The 15,899-nt window shown below is 42.5% G+C and overlaps 1 protein-coding gene across 2 annotated transcripts in view; it reads right to left on the reverse strand.

Annotated features, from left to right (window-relative positions):
- Positions 1–10,637, reverse strand: part of LOC118942893 (protein arginine N-methyltransferase 8-B) — a 20,641-nt gene extending 10,004 nt beyond the window's left edge. The window contains exons 1-4 of one of the 2 annotated variants that reach the window (XM_090215025.1): positions 9,566–10,637; positions 8,529–8,753; positions 4,113–4,268; positions 3,183–3,246 (exon numbers count right to left, since the gene is read on the reverse strand). In XM_090215025.1, coding sequence (XP_090071151.1) covers positions 3,183–3,246; positions 4,113–4,268; positions 8,529–8,753; positions 9,566–9,631 — 511 coding nt within the window. In that variant the 5' untranslated portion in view covers positions 9,632–10,637. The remainder of the gene's footprint in view (positions 1–3,182; positions 3,247–4,112; positions 4,269–8,528; positions 8,754–9,565) is intronic. The other variant, XM_090215026.1, reaches the window with a different exon arrangement.
- Between the last annotated feature and the right edge of the window lie 5,262 nt (positions 10,638–15,899).

A 15,899-nucleotide genomic window follows, 5' to 3' on the forward strand; every position in this document is an offset into this window, starting at 1 on the left:
ACACTTCACTACACTAAACACTCTACTACACTAAACACTACACTACACAAACACTCCACTCCACCAAACACTCCACTCTACTAAACACTCCACTCCACTAAACACCTACTACACTAAACACTCCACTACAAATTTATATACATAAACACTCCACTACACTAAACACTCACTACACCAAACACTCTACTACACTAAACACTCCACACTATACACACTAAACACTCTACTACACCAAACACTCTACTACACTAAACCACATCACCAAACATCTACTACACTAAACACTCTACTACACTAACACTCTACTACACTAATCACTCATCTCCAATAACACTCCACTCCACTAAACACTTACTACACAAACACTCCACCAAACACTCTACTACACTAACACCCATTACACAAAACACTCCACTCCACCAAAACACTCCACTCCACTCCACTAAACACTCCACTCCACTAAACACTCCACTCCACAACACTCTACTACACTAAACACTCTACTACACTAAACACTACACTACACAAAACACTCCACTCCACCAAACCACTCCACTACACTAAACACTCCACTCCACTAAACACTCTACTACACTAAACACTACTCTACACTAAACACTCTACTACACTAAACACTCCCACTCCACTACCTAAACACTACACTACACTAAACACTCCAGTCCACATAAAACACTCTACTACACTAAACACTACACTACACAAAACACTCCACTCCACCAAACACTCCACTACACTAAACACTCCCACTCCACTAAACACTCTACTACACTAAACACTACTCTACACTAAACACTCCACTCCACTACACTAAACACACACTACACTAAACACTCCAGTCCACTAAAACACTCCACTCCAATAAACACTCCACTCCATTAAACACTCTACTACACTAAACACTCCATCACATTAAACACTCCACTACTCCAAACACTTCACTACACTAAACACTCTACTACACTAAACACTACACTACACAAACACTCCACTCCACCAAACACTCCACTCTACTAAACACTCCACTCCACTAAACACTCTACTACACTAAACACTCCACTACACCAAACACTCTACTACACTAAACACTCCACCAAACACTATACTACACTAAACACTCCACTACACTAAACACTCCACTACACCAAACACTCTACTACACTAAACACTCCACCAAACACTATACTACACTAAACACTCTACTACACTAAACACTACACAAACACTCCACTCCACCAAACACTCCACTCCACTAAACACTCTACTACACCAAACACTCCAGTACACTAAACACTCCACTCCACTAAACTAAACACTCCAGTCCACTAAAACACTCTACTACACTAAAACACTCTACTACACTAAACACTCCACTACACTAAACACTCCAGTCCACTAAAACACTCTACTACACTAAAACACTCTACTACACTAACACTCCACTACACTAAACACTTTACTACACTAAACACTCCACTCCACTAAACACTCCAGTCCACTAAAACACTCCACTCCACTAAACACTCCACTACACTAAACACTCCACTCCACTAAACACTCCACTACACTAAACACTCCACTACACCAAACACTTTACTACACTAAACACTACACTTCACTAAACACTCTACGACAGTAAACACTTCACTACACTAAACACCTCACTACACTAAACATTTCACTCCTCTAAACACTCCACTACACTAAACGCTCCACTATACTAAAGACTCCAGTACACAACACAACACCCCACTACACTAAACACTACTCTACACCAAACACTGCACTCCACTACACCAAACACTCCACTACAACAAAAATATATTCTAAATGTTAGAATAACATTGATCAAGTGTCAATGTTCCACTTTTTGTTCTGGGTCATTCAGTTAGATGTCCATCTGTGGAGTTCCATCAATGTGACATTTCAGAGTGGTGATCAGTGACATACAGCTCATTCTGATTGATGTCTCAGTTTAGGATGTTTTGTTTGGGAGGAGAGCTGCCAGACAGAGCTGCCAGCCGGAGTCCAGAGTGAAGATATCTGTCTGAATATCTCTCTCTCTCCCTCTTTCTCTCCCTCCCACTCCCTCTCCCTCTCCCCCTCCCTCTCCCCCTCCCTCTCTCTCTCTCTCTCTCTCTCTCTCTCCCTCTCCCTCTTTCTCTCCCTCCCCCTCCCTCTCCCTCTCCCCCTCTTTCTCTTTCTCTCCCTCCCTCTCCCTCTCCCCCCCTCTCTCTCTCCCTCTCCCTCTCCCCTCCTCTCTCTCTCTCTCTCCCCTCCCTCTCTCTCTCTCTCCCCCTCCCTCTCTCGCCCTCTCTCTCTCTCTCTCTCTCCCTCTCCCCCTGCCTCTCTCTCTCTCTCTCTCCCTCCCTCCCTCTCTCTCTCTCTCTCTCTTCCCCTCGCCCCCTCTCTCTCTCTCCCCTCCCTCTCTCTCTCTCTCTCTCCCTCTCTCCCCCTCCCTCTCTCACTCTCTCGCCCTATCTCTCTCGCCCTCTCTCTCTCTCTCTCCCTCTCCTCCTCTCTCCCCATCCCTCTCCCTTCTCTCTCTCTCCCTCTCCCTCCTCTGTCTCTCTCTCTTCTCTCTCTCTCTCTCTCCCTCTCTCCCTCTCCCTCCTCTCTGTCTCTCTCATTGATACTTTATCAATGTTAATACATCATGTTATCTCTCAGTAAGCCATCTGTCTCCCCCCACTGCACCCATATAGTAATACGGATACACAGAACATGAGTAGCCTAATATGTGTACTATGCATATTATGGTTGCAAGTTGCCTTTAGACACAGTTCTAGAATCAGAAGTTTCCTTTAGACACAGTTCTAGAATCAGAAGTTGCCTTTAGACACAGTTCTAGAATCAGAAGTTGGATTTAGACACAGTTCTAGAATCAGAAGTTGCCTTTTAGACACAGTTCTAGAATCAGAAGTTGCCTTTAGACACAGTTCTAGAATCAGAAGTTGGCTTTAGACACAGTTCTAGAATCAGAAGTTGCCTTTTAGACACAGTTCTAGAATCAGAAGTTGCCTTTAGACACAGTTCCGTTTATCCTCCCCAAATCCTTGTCCCTTGACTAGTTAACTTGTAGCATGTAACTTTGCCAGGACATAGCCATGTCGGCTACACTGTGTGAATCTATATACATGATTGGTATGTAGTGTAGCTCTTACCATTGTGTAGGTGGTTGGACTTGATGATCTTCTCAGAATACTCTGATATACTTGAACACTCAATCTGGGGAACATAACAAGAAGGAACAAACACAGGTTTGGTGAGGGCACCCACTGCAATCATTGCAGCTTTTTCCCTCTCTCCTCCATTGGTGTTATATATGATTCATAAGACCATTTGGGATGCAGACATTGACTATATGATCTTCTGCATTAGCGATCATCTGGACGGGAGCCTGGAGATGTGCCTCTGATGTGTGTTAGCTTGTTAGCATTACAGAGGCGACACTGGTGTAGTTACATGGCAGGATCTCAGAAGGGTTAGCCAAGATGCTAATGGTAGAGTAGAGTGTTATGACAATTTACACCATGAACCGGGAGCAAGGTGCTGGTTTGTGTGCGTGCGCGCGTGCGTGCAGGTGAACAAGTGTCAGCGCTACACCCACCAAGACTTATATCATTTATATCCACTTCAACTCAACAGACAGATCAGACGACTGTACGACAGTCGAATATCAACCATCAAGTCCATTTGTTCCTCAGCCTGGTTCACACTACAGGGCCAACCCGAGCCAGGCCATGCCGATCTGGGCTGGCCTGGTTACGCATCCACCATGGCTGCTTGTGCCATGCTGGAAAAAGACAATGTGAAAGGAAAATATAAAAACCAGCAGGGTATGTTTCAGCTCGGCCCTATAGTGTCCAACAGGCATCTGTTAAATGCTTAGACGGGCGCGTTCAGAAGGACGCAACGTTTTGGAATGTTTACATGGAAATCGGCTATGTAGAACGAACATGCCTCTCCACATGGAGAATTAAGGAATCACATCAGCCCTATTCATGGAATGTCTATCTTCAACATTCGAGAACATTTGTCAAATGAACCGTGCGAAAAAGGTGTTTGGTGTTTAAAGCAGGACAAGGACTCACCCCGTACACGTGCCTGGCGCCCGCGTTGGCAGCGAACATGGACAGGATGCCTGTCCCACTGCCCACGTCCAGAACTATCTTGTCCTTGAACATGTGCTTGTTGTGGTACATGGCATTCCTATAGGTCAGGGTCCGTACTTCATCCTTCAGCATCTCCTGTCCAACAGAGAACAAGATGGGAATGTTGATGGGATTGGGAATCTCACAGAGAGCTGAATCCTAACTTAAGTCCAATTTTCACTTAGGACTGGATTCAAACCTTATCGCGGAGTATCCAGCCTTTAGTCATGTATTGGTGCCAATGGGAGACTAAGTGTATATTTGACTTATGTGGAAGTTAGGATTTCCAGAATGTGCAAGACTGTAGCTCCGTGACAATGACTTTGTCCAGGAGTTTTACCTGGTCAGGTCATGGGGTCAGGAAAAACATGATACACAGGGGACGTCAAGCTCAGAGAGACTTAACCCTATCAGTCCCGAGATCCCAGCAAAGATCGGCTTTCCATTCATCTGACTATCAGTTATCTGCATGTCCAGCCCTCATATTTAGCCTCACAATAAAGTGTTTTACCATTTTATTTTCAGGACAACCAGGGCTACAAGTAGAACACAAAACATAATTTGACTTAAACAGTTGCATTCATGGGTTTTATTGACAAATGTCCTTTTAAAAACTAAGGTCTGTGAAAAAATGTATATCTACCTAGTCAGTAACACCTGTTTGGAGTTTGTGACATCAACTATGTGAGCTTATTATAGTATTACAGACAGTATGTCCTGGGATTTCCTATGATCTTCTATGTAGAAGATCCCCTTACCTTCTAATCACTCTTGTGTGGCTTGTGTGCTTCATAGAGCAAAGTCGTTTTTCATAGACAGCTTTAATAGTTTGCAGCTCAAACCATTCGGACTCGACAGACATTTTGTATTAAAGACCCGTCCCCAGACACCTTCGGAATCCACCCTTGTCTCAAAAACACCGCTGTAGTGCAGCCCCCATTAATCACACAGACTAATGGTGTCTATGGGTGCAGAAGAAATGAACAAATCCAATGGTACAACCCAGAAGTCTGTAACCCAAACACACCATGTTAAAAAGGGCTGAGAAGTCCAAAACGCCCTGACAATACAGTGGGACTCATTGAGTTAATATCAGGCTAAGAGAGAATCAACAGAGTGTGGAAAATGTGTACATAAATGTCCTCATGCAGGATGTAATGAATATGCTACACTGAACAATTCAGAAGTGGGAGGTACAGGACATGTGTGTGTCCCAAATGTCCCCATACTGTATAGCGCACTACTTTCCACCAGATCCCTATGGGTCCTGGTTGAAAGAAGTGCCCTACATAGTGAATATGGTGCCATTTGGGACGTAGTGCATGTCCTCTTAAACATGTAGAAACGACAGCTTCTGGATTTCTATTCATAGAAAACGATCATAGTGACAGAGGCAGTATTTAGGCCGCATCACTGGCACAGGCTCTTTAAATAGAGGTAGGTCTATAACGAAACCCTGCTGGGATTATCTGATACCCATCTATCTGCACACACACTCACACATTTTATCGGGGGCAGTTCTGTTCTTGGGTCTGCTTGGCATTCAGACTGTAACCTGACCCACATGCTAAATAAGGACCTCGATAGAAACACATTTTTTGGTTTTTCCCATTCTCTTTTAGGATACCTAGAGCATTTGGGTTATGAGTCTGACACTTCAATAGATCACCTCTGAGGTATGAGTCTGACACTTCAATTGATCCCTATTTGTGGTATGAGTCTGACACTTCAATAGATCACCTCTGGGGTATGAGTCTAACACTTCAATAGATCACCTCTGGGGTATGAGTCTGACACTTCAATAGATCGCTATCTGGGGTATGAGTCTGACACTTCAATAGATCACCTCTGGGGTATGAGTCTGACACTTCAATAGATCACCTCTGGGGTATGAGTCTGATACTTCAATAGATCACTATCTGGGGTATGAGTCTGACACTTCAATAGATCACTATCTGGGTTATGAGTCTGACACTTCAATAGATCACTATCTGGGGTATGAGTCTGACACTTCAATAGATCACTATCTGGGTTATGAGTCTGACACTTCAATACCTCGCCCTCTTTCCTTATCCATGCCAGGTAACAGAATGTCAGTCCCGTGATAGTTAGCCAGTTAAGCAGGCAGGCAGGCAGGCAGTAAACCAGTCAGTCCATTAGTCAGTTCCTTAGTTGTTCAGTCAGTCCGTCTATATGGCTGCTTGGCAATCCATCAATTCAATTTGCTGGCAGCTACATCCGAAAATGTGTAAAGCCTAAACCCCCAGAGAGCAAGCAGAGGCAACAGTGCTTACAAAACATCCCAACAGGCAGGACAGTAAGAACATCCATGGGTCTCCTAACTACAGTGCCTCCAGAAAATATTAACACCACTTGACTTTTTCCACATTCTGTTATATTACAGCCTTTTTTTGGTCACTGGCCCACACACAATAGCGTATAATGTCAACGTGGAATTACATTTTTAGAATTTTGTACAAATTATTAACAAATGAAAAATGTCTTGAGCAATAAGTATTCAACCACTTTGTTATGGAAAGCCTAAGTTCAGGAGTACAAAATTGCTTAACAAGTCACATAACAATGTACGTATTAATTGCATGGACTCACTCTGTGTGCAATAATAGTGTTTAACATGATGATTTTTGAACGACTACCTCATCTCTGAACCCCACACATACAATTATCTGTAAGATCCCTCAGTCGAGCAGTGAATTTCAAACACAGATTGAACCACAAAGACCAGGGAGGTTTTCCAATACCTCCCAAAGAAGGGCACCTATTAATTATGCTTTGGATGGTGTCTCAATACACCCAGTCAATACAAAGATACAGGCGTCCTTCCTAACTCAGTTGCCAGAGAGGAAGGAAAATGCTCAGGGATTTCACCATGAGGGCAATAGTGACTTTAAAACAGTTACAGAGTTTAATGGATGTTATAGGAGAAAAGTGAGGATGGCTCAACAACATTGTAGTTACTCCACAATACTAACCTGATTGACAGAGTGAAAAGAAGGAAGCCTGTACACAATAAACATATTCCGAAACATGAATCCTGTTCGAATAAGGCACTAAAGTAAAACTGCAAAAAAATGTGTCAAAGAAATTAACTTTATGTTCTGAATACAAAGTGTTATGTTTGGGGCAAATCCATCACTAAGTACCACTCTTCATATTTTTAAGCATGGTGGTGGCTGCATCATGTTATGGGTATGCTTGTCATTGGCAAGGAAGAGAGTATTTTATGTTTTAATGATAAAAAAAACGAAATAGAGCTAAGCACAGGCAAAATCCTAGAGGAAAACGTGTTCAGTCTGCTTTCCAACAGACAATGGGAGACACATTCACCTTTCAGCAGGAAAATAACCTAAAACACAAGGCCAAATATACACTGGAGTTGTTACCAAGACGACATTGAATGTTCCTGAGTGGCCTAGTTACAGTTTTGACTTATATCGGCTTAAAAATCTATGGCAAAACTTGAAAATGGCTGTCTAGCAATGATCAACATCCAATTAGACAGAGCTTGAAGAATTATTTTAAGAATAATGTGCAAATATTGTACAATCCAAGTGTGCAAAGCTCTTAGAGACTTGCCCAGAATGACTCACAGCTGTAATCACTGACAAAGGTGATTCTAACATGTATTGACTTAGGGGGTTGTACACTTATCTAATCAAGATATATTAGTATTTTATTTTGTATAACTTGTTTTTTTGTTTGTTTTTTTAATCAACATTTTCTTCCAGTTTGACATTACAGAGTATGTGGATTGTTGACAAAAAACAACAACTAAATCTATTTTAATCCCACTTTGTAACACAACAATATTTGGAAAAAGTAAAGTGTTGTGAATACTTTCTGAAGGCACTGTATCTACCTCATGGATGAGTATTCTACCTACCTCGTGGATGAGTATCCTACCTACCTCATGGATGAGTATCCTACCTACCTCGTGGATGAGTCTCCTACCTACCTCATGGATGAGTATCCTACCTACCTACCTACCTCGTAGATGAGTCTCCTACCTACCTACCTCATGGGTGAGTCCCCTACCTCATGTATGAGTCCCCTACCTACCTATCTGATGGATGAGTCTCCTACCCACCTACCCACTTCATGTATGAGTCCCCTACCTACCTATCTGATGGATGAGTCTCCTACCCACTTCATGTATGAGTCTCCTACCTACCTACCTACCTCATGGGTGAGTCCCCTACCTCATGTATGAGTCCCCTACCTACCTATCTGATGGATGAGTCTCCTACCCACCTACCCACTTCATGTATGAGTCCCCTACCTACCTATCTGATGGATGAGTCTCCTACCCACTTCATGTATGAGTCTCCTACCTACCTCATGGATGCCAAAGTGGGCGTAGGAGTCAAAGTAGTAGTCCTGTGATGTCATTTCCTCTGGGTTGAGCAGCTTTGCCATCTTGCCGCGCCCGGGGCAGGTGGGAAGGGCCGCTACATGGGGCGTATGTGGAGGGTGTGGCACATGGTGGACAGTTGGCACAGGTTTGGGCAAGGAGGCAGGCTGAAAGGACTGCGACTGGGGGGTAGTGATGGTACACTGCCGCTAAGAGAGAGGAGGGGGTGAGGCAGAGAGAAATAGGGAATATGAAGATAGAGAGGAGGGTAGGGATAGAGCAAATGAAGAGACAGAAATAAAGATAGACAACGTGGGGAGGAAAGAGAGATGGGAGAGTGAGAGATGAAAAGGGAGGGAGGGAGGGAGAGAGAGAGATGGAGGAAGGGAGAGCAGGGAGAGATTGAGAATTAGGGACAGACAAAAGTGAGTGTAGGTGTATTTGAAGAGAGGGCACTTGAACATTATCAGAGAAGAGCAACAGGACTGGATCTGTTTGCAGTAACAAATCGCTTTCAATACAGTGCACTTTGATTCAAAACCATTTGTTATAGCATTACATGGCTAAATGTGTTATTTACAAATACAATGAAACACTTAGAATGCATTAGAGGTCACTTGGTAGGCTAGATTACATCATGTTACGCATCTACCCGTTTTCAGAGCAGCAGGAGTCCATGCGACAGATTGTGCAGAATGGATAGGGAAATCAGCACCAAGGACAGCGCACACGCTAACCACTACAGATCATTTCTGCATTGCATTTCTTTGCAAATGTAATATTTTAACGGGATATATGCCATAACAATTTACAAAAACAACTAAACGTTGCATGTGTCTGCATTGCTTTTTACAGACACCAGTAGTCGATACAATATTGATTACTTCAAAACTGACAAAGACACTAAAACATTAATAAACAGAACCATCAGTAGTTGATTATTATCGATTATAGCAATATAACAAAAGATTTTGACCAGCATATGTCACTCCTTCGATCATTTACCAGCGAACTGACATACCTCAGAATTGTCCGGCTCCGCCATTTTTCTCCGTAGGAGCAGGCAACGCGAGTGCCTCAGTCCCATATGAGCCAACGAGATTTCTTCAACCCAGGGAGGGAAAAATCGTATATAAAATAAACTTAGTAGCTCTCTTTCGATGAGCTAGATTTATTTTCTCTAGATTGACTTTCATAAATGATGCAAACGTTTAATATCGGAAATACTAAATATTTTAGGCTAAATTCTAACTTATTGTTATCCCCCTAAAAAGTTATCATGCTCTTCTAAAACGTTTGTTTCACATCGATAAAAACGACAGGTATCCATTTTGTAAAAGTTACAGGTGGTTCCTATAGAGGCACTTGGGCATCAAATACACCAGCACCCCGAAATAACCTTCCTCTCTCCTCTTGCGCACTGCAACATATGTCTATGATGCAAGCAAACTATACCAAGATGCCTGTAGTCCACGTTAGGAAAATACATCCTCATACTCGGCTTCTCCTCAACAGTTTTTTTCCACGTCTATCAACAGATCTCACAAGTCGTTGGCTTGAAATCGCCCCATCAGTGATATTTATATTCGGAGAAGGATGCGCTATCCTCCGTTTGACTTGGCTACGTTCCCATGGCAAAAGTTGAACTTGAGTATTGAGTTGGAGCTGTTCATTACGGTTTTACAGGCAGTCAGGCACCCGTTTTTCCAAGAACCGGCTCGTGATCAGAAGTTATAAATCGATGGCTCCCACGCGCCAGATGCCTCTCTTCACCTTCACAACAGATTTTCAGATGCTGTATATAGCGGACCAATTGCCGTACTTCTCGACTTTCGCAGGATTTCCCACCGTGCAGGGCAATTCTTATGAGCACGAAAGTGTCTGTACCTTTGCAGCATACGTTTCTCCCATACTGTATCTAACCTACTTTATATGAGCCATGACCTTGAAGGCATGTTCTAGCTAGCCTACTTTCGTAATTAACACAAGAAAGACATTCAATCATTTGGGGCAAAATGGATCGAAACTGTGCGTACTTTTCCTAAATGATACGAATGACTCTTGACACTCTCCCAGGCGTGCCATTCGATCTTAAGTGTGAACATTTGTGAATGATCTAATTTGCAGATTCATTGCAAAGTTGGAAATCTAATCGCCTACAGGTGTTTAGTTTATTTCCCCAAAGTGTCATTATGCGTAATGAGCACTTGGATCGCGATACAATAATTGCGGCTTTTAAGGATGCACTGCAATTTCAAAATATAAAATCTCTATGATTGATGGGCTACACATACTGTAATGAGTATCATCCGTTATCATATGTTCAGCATCACACTGACCAGACCTAAGAATCAGAACCAGAAAACGTTATTGCAACGCAACAGTGTTACTACTTCTCTTGGTGTTTTACAAAACATCATCCATATATTTTTCTATCTTATTTCTATCTTATATATTGATAGAATAATAAAACTGAAAAAAGTCCATTCATTTAATGGCGCATATTTGCACAAACAGCCTTGTATTTCAACACTAAATTGTGATACTTGCAGACACATTGTATATTATCCGCAAAACACCATATGACTAAGTGTCTTTCGACTAAAGCGAAATCTTGTTCTAGAGCAGATGCCTCGAGCCTGTTCCTGATTATAGATTGAGGAGGTGTGAGTTTATTGTTAGGCAGCTATAGCAGCTTCCCCCACATTACCACTGCCTGCCTGCCTGCCTCCCACTTCCCTGCTTGTGTAATGCCTCAACAGTGGCAGAGCTGCTGAAGGAAACTGGGGAGCCATGCTTCCATTCACAGATGCTGAGAATGGTAATACACAAGTGTGCAAACACACAGACAGACAGACAGACAGACAGACAGACAGACAGACAGACAGACAGACAGACAGACAGACAGACAGACAGACAGACAGACAGACAGATAGACAGCATCAAACCATATTCAAATACATTTTCCTTAATTTAAAAGAAGAAAGAATACAATTACACAAGGACAAATCCAGAAATTGTCCGTCCTCCCTGTACATGTACTTTCTTTAACAGTCATATGCATGAGCCTTATCTGCTGGTTGTACTCAAGGACACCAACCCATGCAACAACCTCAAGGACACACACACACACACACACACACACACACACACACACACACACACACACACACACACACACACACACACACACACACACACACACACACACCACAGCTGTGGGTGGCAATAGCCTTGGGCAGCTTTTTAGTAGAAGTACCAGTACGTCTGTCTGTGTACCATGAGAGGGAGTGGGAGATGGACTATCATTGATTGCTTTTTACAAGGTTCACAAACGTTGAGGAAATAAGTATCTACGGTTGCATTAGTATGAAAATCATTGTTAGATGATACCTCAAGTCTGCACTCTGATTGTGTTAGTGACATACATAGCAGTAGCATTGTTGCTACAATATTAGCCTAATTACAATGACAAGCATTATGATGTTAAAGACTCTAGGGTTGCATCACAAATGTCACCATATTCTCTCTAGTGCACTACGTTTACATTTTTACATTTAAATTAAAGGTATGTTAACGAAAATCCAGGCAGGATGGAGAAACAGTGTATAAAGTAGACGCAGGGACTGAACGCTTGTCTCCAGAGGATAGATTTGGGATGCAACCCACTCAGCCACGGCTCTGCACAGTTATACACTACTTTTGACCAGAACCCTGTGGGAGCCAGCCTATACTGATTACTTTGTTGAGACCAGCTTGCAATTCACCACACAATATCAACGTCTCAGATGTGAAACAATAAAAGGCTTTTTCACACAGTGTTTTTCTTAGCCACAGGGAAGACTGGCCATGGGCTAGCTTATCCTGTGTTCACACAAGCATCTGTTAAGTCTAGGCTAAGCTTGAGCTCTGGGCTAAGGATTCACACGTGTATTCCAATGCCCTGGGCTAACGGACAAACACAACATGCAACAGGTGTTGTGCCAAAACAATGGCCTTGCCTAAATCACCCCCCCCCCCCCCATTATAATTTCCTTAATTTTGTGGCTAGAGTCAAATACTCTCTATAGCACACATCAGAGTCAAATAATTTCTTTAGAACAAACTTCACGTCAGGAAAGACACAAGACATGGGAGAGATTAATTTTGGCAAAGACATTTATTTATAGACTAATACACCAAACCGAAAACTGCAGACATTACGAGTGCCTCCCCCGCGATCAAACCACCATCAAATAATAAAATGAATCGCAGCCTAATGTGATCACTGACAGCTGCCTTGAAGGACACAAATAAAAATGCTTTCTGCTACTAAGACCAGTGAAATGTAGGCTAAAGTGACAACGGAGTGAAGAGCAGGAATCTCAACTAGCAAGCAAGTCACAGCAATGAAGAATTGAGTGTGTGCGAGGGGGGGGGGGGGGGGGGGGGGGGGTCTGGTGCAACCAATTACCTTCAGAAGTCACATAATTAGTTAAGTAAAGTTCTCCTGTGTGCAATCTAAGTGTCACATGATCTGTCACATGATCTCAGTATATATACACATGTTCTGAAAGGCCCCAGAGTCTGCAACACCACTAAGCAAGGGGCACCACCAAGCAAGCGATACCATGAAGACCAAGGAGCTCTCCAATCAGGTCAGGGAAAAGTTGTGGAGAAGTACCGATAAGGGTTGGGTTATAAAAAAATATCAGAAACTTTGAACATTCCACAGAGCACCATTAAATCCATTCTTAATAAATGGAAAGAACATGGGACCACAACAAACCTGCCAAGAGAGGGCCGCTCACCAAAACTCACGGACCAGGCAAGGAGGGCATTAATCAGAGAGGAAATGAAGATACCAAAGATAACCCTGAAGGAGCTGCAAAGCTCCACATCGGCGATTGGAGTATCTGTTCATAGGACTACTTTAAGCTGCACAGTCCACTGAGCTGGGCTTTACAGAAGTGGCCAGACAAAAATAAGCAAACACGTTTGGTGTTCACCAAAAGGCATGTGGGAGACTCCCAAAACATATGGAAGAAGGTGCTCTGGTCAGATGAGACTAAAATTCAAGGAAAGGAAAACGCTATGTCTGGCGCAAACCCAACACCTCTCATCACCCCGAGAACACCATACCCAGAGTGAAGCATGGTGGTGGCAGCATCATGCTGTTGGGATGTTTTTCACCAGGAGGGACTGGGAAACTGGTCAGAATTGAAGGAATGATGGAAGGCGCTAAATACAGGGAAATTCTTGAGGGAAACTTGTTTCAGTCTTCCAGAGATTTGAGACTGGGATAGAGGTTCATCTTCCAGCAGGACAATGACCCTAAGCATACTGATAAAGCAACACTCAAGTGGTTTAAGGGGAAACATTTAAATGTCTTGGAATGGCCTAGTCAAAGCCCAGACCTCAATCCAATTGAGAATCTGTGGTATGACTTAAAGGTAGATGGGTTCCGCTGTTGTACAGCAAACTTGAAGGAGCTGAGGCAGTTTTGCCTTGAAGAATGGGCAAAAATCCCAGTGGCTAGATGTGCAAACTTATAGAGACATGCCACAAGAGTAATTGCTGCAAAATGTGTCTCTACAAAATGTGTCTCTTTCCATTTTTTTGTCTTATTTCTTGTTTGTTTCACAATAAAAAATATGTTGTATCTTCAAAGTGGTAGGCATGTTGTGTAAATCAAATGATACAAAACTCCCCAAAATCTATTTTAATTCCAGGTTGTAAGGCAACAAAATAGGAAAAATGCCAAGGAGGGTGAATAACGTCGCAAGCCAATGTATCTCTGAAACTTTTTTCTCTGCATTTATTAATACATTTCCTCTGGCTTCTGGCCTCATATTTTATTTGCAACAGTGATGGTTTGTATAAACCTTGCTGTCTACCTGTCCGACCTTCGGGAACAATATTTCACTTTTGAAATTTGTGCCCCTGTACAGAGAATGCTATGCACCGAAGAGACATCAAATCAATCCCATTTTATTCCTCAGATGCTTAGTAAATAACAGGTGTAGACTAACAGTGAAATGGTAACTCATGGGCCTTTCCCAACAATACAGAGAGAAAGAAAATAGAGTAATAGTAGAAAGTAAAACAAGAATAAACCATGTAATAATAAATACACCGTGAGTAACGATAACTTGGCTATATACACGCGGTACCAGAGTTGATGTGCAGGGGTAGGAGGTAACTGAGATAGATTAGATATGTACTAGTAATAAAGTCACAAATAATAAACAGTAGCAGCAGCGGTATGTGATGAGTAAAAGAAAGTCAGTGCCAAAAGGGTCAATGTAGATAGTCCAGGTTGGCTATTTGGTTAAAGCAGCAATATGTAGCCTAACTTTTGGGCGACCCCCAAAAAATCACATAGAAATATGAGTTATAGATCTGTCATCCGAATTGAAAGCAACTCTAAGAAGCGGTAGATCTGTATTATGTGCCCTATTTTTATGCTTCCTCTTTTTAAGTAGAATTTTTGCATCTCTTACTTTTGGTTTTGTACGTACACAAGCTTCAAACAGCTGAAAAAAACTATATTTTGGGTTATGGAAAAAATATTTCACAGCGGTTTAGATGGTTCCCTACATTATACATGCTTGCTCTGTCACATAAACTGAACCCCCCCCCCCCAAGAAAAATGACAACCTATGTGTTGTGATAATTGTGTTGTTTGCTCTATGACCTGTTAATTCATATTCCTTGCGACCATGATATATAGGCCTAAAGGCTGAGACGATAAGAAGGCACAGTGTCAGAATAAATTCAACCCCAACTTTGTTTTATCACAAAACCGGATAGCAACCTCTGTCCAGTGAAGTCCCCAAATCATATTGCATGTACAGTAACAGACAGATACATGACCTATAGCATGGTCAAGCAAGTTAATGTTTCTGACATTTTAGGACCCCTAAACAACTGTTGAGTTAAAACCACTGCAAGTCGCAAAGAAAGCAGGAGCTGCCTCCACTATTCCAGCACCATTTCAACTTCAACATTCCAACATCATCAAATCACCTCAACCAAAAGATACCACAAACAATTCAGTCCAATAAACGTAAGTTAAATGTGATGTGGCTGTCCATGTTTATGATTTCTGTGTGCGTGTGTGTGTGCGTGCGCGTTAGCCGCAAAGTAGAAAAACATGTTGACTCACCCTAATTGTAGAGAAACGCCAATGCCGAATTGGTCTATCACTCTGTCATACAGTACACGCTTTTATTTTTTGTTGTCCAAGGCTACCTGGATAAAATGCTTGCTCGCTAGCCTAACTTCCATTCATCGGCAACGTTAGCTAGTTAACATTAGCCTTCTACATCTAGCTACATATTGAACTTCCATCCTCTCAGGCCAGGGGCACAACA

This window comes from Oncorhynchus mykiss, chromosome 21, assembly GCF_057628025.1.
Source record: "Oncorhynchus mykiss isolate SJ-2025 chromosome 21, ASM5762802v1, whole genome shotgun sequence".
Lineage (NCBI taxonomy): Eukaryota > Metazoa > Chordata > Actinopteri > Salmoniformes > Salmonidae > Oncorhynchus > Oncorhynchus mykiss.